Source organism: Anopheles darlingi, chromosome 3 (assembly GCF_943734745.1).
Source record: "Anopheles darlingi chromosome 3, idAnoDarlMG_H_01, whole genome shotgun sequence".
In the NCBI taxonomy this organism is placed as follows: domain Eukaryota; kingdom Metazoa; phylum Arthropoda; class Insecta; order Diptera; family Culicidae; genus Anopheles; species Anopheles darlingi.
Genome location: NC_064875.1, coordinates 42,733,439 through 42,740,938, shown reverse-complemented (window position 1 = coordinate 42,740,938; position 7,500 = coordinate 42,733,439). Strand labels below are relative to the sequence as shown.

Genomic DNA, 7,500 nt, shown 5'->3' with positions numbered 1-7,500 from the left:
ATCATTTCCGGTGGTTCGGGCGTGGAGCCAACATTCGAACCGACCGTATTGGAGTTGAGCTCGAGGGAATCGTGCTGTTGCTGCTGGAAGCGAATCCTTTTCGGGATCTTCGCCTGTATCACATCCTCCACGTCATCGACCTCGTCATCGTCCTCTTCGTCCTCGAACAGGGAACCACGGTTCGAACCGCACGTGTTCGAGTTCAGTTCGATCTCCTCCCCATCGAGCTCTTCCACTGCGCGCCTATCAACGATACCACGTACATCACCACCATGATCCACCACTTCGGCCGTTGTGCGGTTGTGAAGTCGCGATGAATCCAACGATATGCCCGACGGAACGACATCCGGTACCGAGCCTTTCCGCGACAGCCCCCGATCGCTAATTGTATCGTCATGTACCTCGAGACTGCAACCGTCGATCGAATGCAGCTGCACCTGGTGCTCCTGCTGTTCCACGTTCAGTTCCTTCTGTTCCATGATCTTTGCAAACAGTGCATCATTGTTCGTCTCGAATGGGGGACACTCGTTTACGTTCGATTCACTGTCCGAGCTGTGCTCGAGATCGGAACAATCAACCGAACGTATTTGACGATCCGCCCGTGGGTCCGGTATTTGACTAAGCCGAGCTAGGGGTGCATTGAAGTCCGATCCAACCTCCACCTTCTCCGTGACGTTTGTGCTGAGCGAGGAGCTACTGCTACCCCCATCGGACTCATCGCCAGCGATCATGATCTCGTTCATCGTTAGCTGCTGCACACCGAGAACGATCGGTTCTATTAAAGAGTTCGTTGTTGCAACGGTAAATCCGTTCGCTAGTTCTGCACCCGTGGCCTGCAGCGGTGGCGATAGTGCCTTAATACCATTTCTCGAAGGACCCGGTTTTGGCGAATGGCCAGAAGAAGAGGAAGATGATGATGATGATGACGATGATCGGTCATCATCGTCGTCCACAGCATTGTTCACTGGGCTGGGCACTGGGCGATCGGGTTCGGCCAGCTTCTTGCTATTGCCATTCAGTGAATCCTGCTTTCGAGGTCCGGCTACCCGTTTGTCGCCGCTTTGAATACTGTTCGAACCATCGGGCGATACATTCCCATTCTCTTCTACCCCGTTGTTCTCGCCATTGCTGAATCCATTCACTGGTTTCGTTCCGGGGCCCGTCTCCTGGCCGTTTGTTGCGCGTTCCAGCTCGACGACCGTTTCCTCGTCCGAGGTGGATTTCTCCAGACTATCATCTAGCGGCGGCGGCGGCGGCGGCTGCTGCTGTTTGGTGTGGTGCTGTTCCTCGTTATTATTACGACCACCACCGGGCAGCTTTGGGGCTCCGTCTCCGTTCGTTGTTTTCTCAATGCTCTCCTGCCCGGTCGATGATGTGCCATTCATTTTCATCGCTTTCAGGAACAGCTGATCGATGTCACGATCACGAATTTCCTGCTCCATCTGGGAGGCATACATTTTCTCGTACTTGTTGCCATACTCGGCGAAATTCCAAATATCCTTCAGCTCCGATAACCCTCCACCGGGCGCCTCCGGTAACCGGTGCACGAACATTTCATTACCGCCTATATCGTGCAGAATACGCCGAAAGCGTTCCATATCGCTAACGCCCGACACGAGCGTAACCGCGATTCCGTGCGTACCGAAGCGTCCTGCCCGACCGATCCGATGCAGATACGTAGCGTGATCCTTTGGCACGTCGGCATTCACCACGAGATTGAGATTGTCCACATCGATTCCTCGTGCGATCAGATTCGTGGCTACCAGCATACGCGATCGGATCGTACGGAAATCTTCCATCGCCTTCAACCGTAAGCGCTGCTCCATCCCACTGTTGATCAGCTCCGGTTGCCAGCCTGCCTTGCGCAGGTACATACAGTACGCTTCCGCCTTGGCCGTCGTGTTCGCAAACACCACGCACTGCAGGAAGGGAATCCTGGTGAACAGTTCCGACATCGCGACCACTTTCGCCATCAGATCCTTCACACTGTCACTCTCCTCCGGTAGCTCCCGAACGAACTGCTTGATGCCGTACAGCATCGGCACCTCTCGCTTCGGTGTAACGGCGATGTACTTCTCGTTCATGAACTTCAACAGCTCCCGATCGCGATTGTTGTAAAACGTGGCGCTACAAATGATCGTCTGGCGTTTCTCGGGGAGAGCGCGAATAATTTTCTTGATATCCTCGCGCATGCTCTTATCGATCAGTGTATCCGCCTCGTCCAGCACGAGCGTCCGGATGTACGAAGTGTTGAGGACATTGCTTTTAATCAGATGCAACAACCGGCCGGGTGTACCGACGATTGCCGAACAGTTCTGCAGATTCTTCCGGTCCACACTAATCTCCATGCCGCCGATAAAGCTACGGGCCTGGAATTTCGGAACCTCCGCACCGATCATGTTCAGCACTCCCTCCACCTGCACGGCCACCTCACGCGTCGGAACGATGGTGAGCGATTGTGGAAATCCGACGTTCGGTTTGTGCGCTTCAGCGATGGCGATGGCGAACACCAGCGTTTTCCCTGTTCCTGCCTTTGCCTGGACGAGCAAATCTGAAACGAAAGCCGTGCGGAAAAAAGATTAGCCTCCCTCTCCTAACTGATAAAATTACCTTCCAAATCATCATCATTCAAATTTTGTCCCTTTTTTAAATGCAAACGTTACTTACCAAAGAAACAACAGGCCAGCGGAACGGCCCGGGCCTGTATCGGAGATGCCAACGTGAATCCATTTTTGCTGAGAGCGTTACGCACGGGTTCGGACATGTGCATTTCGGTGAAGCGAACTGCCTGTTCCAAAATCACATCCTCCGTTCGCGGTTTCTCTTCGTTATTCAGATCCTGCTGTGGGGACGCCATCTGTGGGATCTTCCCGTTTCCTCACCTCCGGTGTTCCACACGCGTGTTTACTGTTGATTTATCTCCAGTTACTCCTCTCCCTCCCCCACCAGCTGCGGGGAGAATCGCAAGATGACACGCAATTAGATTGACGACGGAGCTGCTCTCGACTGGCCTTTCGTAAAATCACCGATGCTGCCGCGGAAGATTCGATTAAAAGCGGAATCTTTTCACTTCACGAATCCGTTTCTTTCGCTTTTCGGATCTTGGCAAACTTTGTTATTTTTCTGCACTACCGAAAAAGGTGCACAAACTCGGTGCACAACGATTTTTTTTCCTCTGAGGTTTTCTTCTTCCTCTTCTCTGTCAAAGTTAACCCTTAGCTGGCAAGCGGAGCTTGCGTGTGATTATTTTCTTTTCCCGATTTTATCTTTTGCTAGTTCCCGGAGGTGTTCGTAATTTTATGCTGAGATACAGGTAAAACTTGATTTAAAAAGGTAAAAACACACTTTTAGCCCCGCTTCTCACGTGCTTGGTGCTTGGTTTATTGCACCTTTCTTCACAGGGCCTCAACAAACGTAAAATTTGGTATTTTGATGATGAGAAGTGATGAGAAGGAATTTTCAGCGCTACAGTTTCCACCCACGATTATCTCCAATCGGGGACCTTAATTGAACAAATAAAATTGGATAAAAAATACATTTTTCTCTAATTTCCAGAAACACCCTGTGCCGCAACTGTCAACAGAGGAAACCTCAACGAAAAAAAGAAGAGTAGAAGAGGAAAACACCACCTGGAAGGATTCCGGGGCGGCAGGACATTTTGCGCAAACACACACGGCATCCACGGTCTGCTGGTGTCCACTTTTCGCAGGAATATCCTTGCACAGTTGAAAATTGTAGGCAATTTCCATAGAGGCGGCCGGATTTGGGTTGCGAGCAAAGTATCAGTGTCCAAGACGGTGGTAACGACGATTCTCTAGGATGCGCGAAAGTGGGATGAAAAGTGATGAAGGTCCTTGACGAAAAAGACCCCGCAACTCCGGTGGCCGCCGTTCGCTTAGCAACCGTGGGTTTTGGTGAAACGGTGTGGCCACACTGCAAATCGGGGGCAGTCGTTGGCCGATAAGTGTTGATAAAATCTTTCCGTGTCCGAGTCCGTGTGCAAACATTTTCTACCAGGATCAACCAGCAACACTCCCCGAGATCGATGACGGCGTTCAAAAACGGCCCTGGCGCATCCGCAGATCAGAAGGTAACCGGAAACGATAGAGAGCAAAGAGGGCGGGGGTGTGTTACCGCCCCCGATGTTGTTTATTGTTGTGTTAATCGTTGTTTGTTTTGGGTTGCCTGAAGCTAAATTTATCGCCAGACCATGACTAGTTTTTGCAAAAGAAAAAAAGAACAAGTAAAAACTGTTCACGACTTGCTAGTGATACGCTTTATCATCCTGCCTGCCTCTGGGATTCATGACTAATTGCTGAATATTTGTCACCCAGTCTCGAGACAGACTTTCCCAATATCAGTCTGATAAACATTCACGCCCCCACCGAGGATAAAACTGAGGAGGAAAAGGACCTTTACTACGGCCGCCTCCTCAGGGCTATCGACCAATGCCCCAAGTATAACGTTATAATCATTATTGGGGACTTTAACGCCAAAATCGGTAGGGATCCAGCGTACCGCCAATACACTGGACTTCACAGTCTACACGGGCGCAGCAATGATAACAGTAGCAGGTTGATCAACTTCGCAATCGCGAATAACCTTGTGATCGGAAGTACCAAATTTGTGCGAAGGGATATCCACAAAGCAACGTGGGTATCCCCAAATGGAGCCACTTCCAACCAGATAGATCACGTATTGATCAATCGCCGCAAAAAATCGAGTTTGTTAAACGTCAGAACTTATAGAGGAGTCAAAATAGGCTCGGATCACATTGTCATTGCGAGCATTGTCCAGGCAGGTTACGAAAAAGGAATCAGGGAAGGTCTGTTACTGACACAAGAAAGCAATACGCTCTAAAAACATGCATAAATAGCTGTGCCGAAAACATTCTAGGACTCCGTCGTGGCAACACTAGATCTGGCTGGTTCGACGAGGGATGTAGACTAGTGACGGAACACAAAAACTGTGCGTATCTAGAAGCGCAACCGCGGCATAGGACGCGGGCAAGCAAAGCGAATTATGAACGGCTAAGAAAAGAGGAGAAGAAGCTCCACCGGATTAAGAAGCGATCAAGTCCTCAAGACCGACTTTACCTATACGCCGATTAGATAGTTGGAAACTATCAGAGAGGTTTTGGGACTTGGACACTGTCCAGAATGGACGAAGCCATCTTATCCACGTTCGAGAGGAGAGTTCTCAGAAGGATAATTGGCCTCGTGTGTGAGGACAGACGATGGAGAAGCCGATACAACGCGGAGTTATACGCGTTGTATGACGATCTTACTGTCGCGCAGCGCATGAGACTCGCCCGGCTTCGGTGGGCTGTGCATGTCATGAGAATGGCAGACGACGACCCAGCCCGTAAAGTCTTTAGGCCTTCCGGATGGACAGAGAGGGCGTGGTAGGCCCAAATCGAGATGGAGCGACGGTATCGACATTGACGCCAGAATAGCAGGAATTACGTCTTGGAAGACGATGGCGCTCTATCGCGAACGGGGCGGAATCATTTGTGGTAGGCCAAGACCGCTCGCCGGTTGTAGCGCCGGATAAGTAAATAAGTAAGTAACTGTTACCCAGTCTACTCTGATTCTTTTGCGTTCTTGGTGGGCCGCCATGTAGTACAAACAAGCATCTCGCATCTCCTCAGTTCCTTAGGAGGCTACGATTCGGCAAATGGAAAAACATTTCCTTTTCCATCCTCGTTCCCCTTTCCGAAACATTCCAACTATTCGGCGCCAGTCCTCGTTTTGGCCTGCATGGTACGTTGGTCCTCGACCGCCACTCGATGGTGGTGGCTACTGGCTATGATTTATGATTATTGACCGTGCCATGCGAAAACCGTTCCACCCGGGTTCGTAGGCATTTTGGGCCAACGGCAGTGCGGCAGGTGAGGTTATTGATGGTTGATTGAACGAAAATATGATAAATAGATGCAATCAAGATCGTGACGCACTACGGAGTAGCCCACACCGGCACTCACGCAAGATTGTTGGGTAGAATAAGGTATTTTCACTATATGTGCCGTTCGCGATTGCGAACACGCGGTTTAAAATCATGTTTCGAACGTCATCATTTTATTAACTTTTGTCGTCGTTCCCTTTCGTTCACAGACCAGATTTTTTCTCGTTATCATGAGGCTCAACTTGAAGTTCCTGTTGATAAGTTTGTGCGTGACGGTGGCGTTGATAACCTTCGCGCTCTGGGCGAACTGTGGCGTTGGCCGTGGGTTGGTACCGAAGTGGCCAATTCAGCACAATGGGGAAGGAGGAGGTAAGCATCGTCCATCGACGACATCCAACACACCCGTAAATTCCTTATATTGACCTTTTGTTTGTCTGTCTGCCAATCCCTCAGGCAATCCATTCGATCAGACGGAGGAAATCGATTGCATTATCAACCAGGAGTATGCAGTCGGTTGCCGGAAGGAGGGTGAGGAGGTGTATCTACCGTTCTCCTTTCTGCAAAAGTACTTCGACGTGTACGGTTCGCTGAATGTAGTCGACGGTAGCCGGCGGTTTGACTGGACGCACAGCTACGGGAAGGTAAACTACCCGAAGGGTGCGTACGATCCGCGTGGTATCTTCATGTACTTCGAGAACTACAACGTGGAGATGCGTGATCGCGTCAAGTGCATCAGTGCGCTCGAGGGAGTGCCGATTTCGACGCAATGGGAAAGCCAAGGGTACTGCTATGCGACACAGATCGCACAGTTCGGTCTATCGCATTACAGCAAAAACCTTACCGAACCCGAACCCCGTCGGAAGGTGGTGGAGGATGCGGATCGCGAGCTGGCCCCTTGGATTGTGCCGAAGAATAGCACCATGAATCGAACGATCGATCAGAGGATACCACGAGGAACGAATATGGTGTTGAGCTTCTCTACTGGCAAGTCCTTCGATACGGCGGTCGTACTACCAATGGATCACGTGCTCGATCTGGTGCTGAGTGTGGACGTGCTGCTGAAACCCAACTCAACGCTGTGTGTAACGTTGCAGAACCGAGAAACGCAACGGTTGTACCACGTGTACTATATACTGGCCGATCTGTTGATCGGTGTGCAGGATGAGAACATCTACTACGGCATCGGTTTGAACAGTACCGGTGTGTGGAAGCGATTGACGCGCGATTTGTTTGTAGATCTGCAGAAAGGACTACCGCAGTACGTCAACACGGACAAGCGACGAAAGATGCGCCGAACGGAGTTAAAGGTGGTCGAGGTGTCACTGCTCGGTAATGGTAGCATCGACAATCTGACACTTTCGACGAGCGAGCACATTGCGCACTTCTACGATGCGGCCGAATGGTTGATACGGCATCAAGATCCGAGCAGCGGTGGATGGCCGATACCGGTACGGCGAAAGTTGGGTTCCGGTTTCGCCGAACTAGCCCGTGGATGGTACTCGGCCATGGCACAGGGACACGCCATTTCATTGCTGGCTCGAGCATACTACCATTCACGGGGCGATCAACGGTATCTAAGGGCGGCGCTCGATGGTC

General features: G+C 50.9%; 2 protein-coding genes across 2 annotated transcripts in view; one reads left to right on the top strand and one right to left on the bottom strand.

Annotated features, from left to right (window-relative positions):
* The window catches only part of LOC125957199 (probable ATP-dependent RNA helicase DDX20), a 4,636-nt gene extending 1,449 nt beyond the window's left edge, over positions 1 to 3,187 (bottom strand). The window contains exons 1-2 of the mRNA XM_049689728.1: positions 2,668 to 3,187; positions 1 to 2,551 (exon numbers count right to left, since the gene is read on the bottom strand). The exon at positions 1 to 2,551 is cut by the window's left edge and continues 1,449 nt beyond it. Coding sequence (XP_049545685.1) covers positions 1 to 2,551; positions 2,668 to 2,857 — 2,741 coding nt within the window. The 5' untranslated portion in view covers positions 2,858 to 3,187. The remainder of the gene's footprint in view (positions 2,552 to 2,667) is intronic.
* Positions 3,188 to 3,296: 109 nt separating this feature from the next.
* Positions 3,297 to 7,500, top strand: part of LOC125957215 (D-glucuronyl C5-epimerase B) — an 8,004-nt gene continuing 3,800 nt past the window's right edge. Inside the window, exons 1-4 of the mRNA XM_049689761.1 lie at positions 3,297 to 3,333; positions 3,556 to 4,090; positions 6,114 to 6,273; positions 6,358 to 7,500. The exon at positions 6,358 to 7,500 is cut by the window's right edge and continues 282 nt beyond it. Coding sequence (XP_049545718.1) covers positions 4,046 to 4,090; positions 6,114 to 6,273; positions 6,358 to 7,500 — 1,348 coding nt within the window. The 5' untranslated portion in view covers positions 3,297 to 3,333; positions 3,556 to 4,045. The remainder of the gene's footprint in view (positions 3,334 to 3,555; positions 4,091 to 6,113; positions 6,274 to 6,357) is intronic.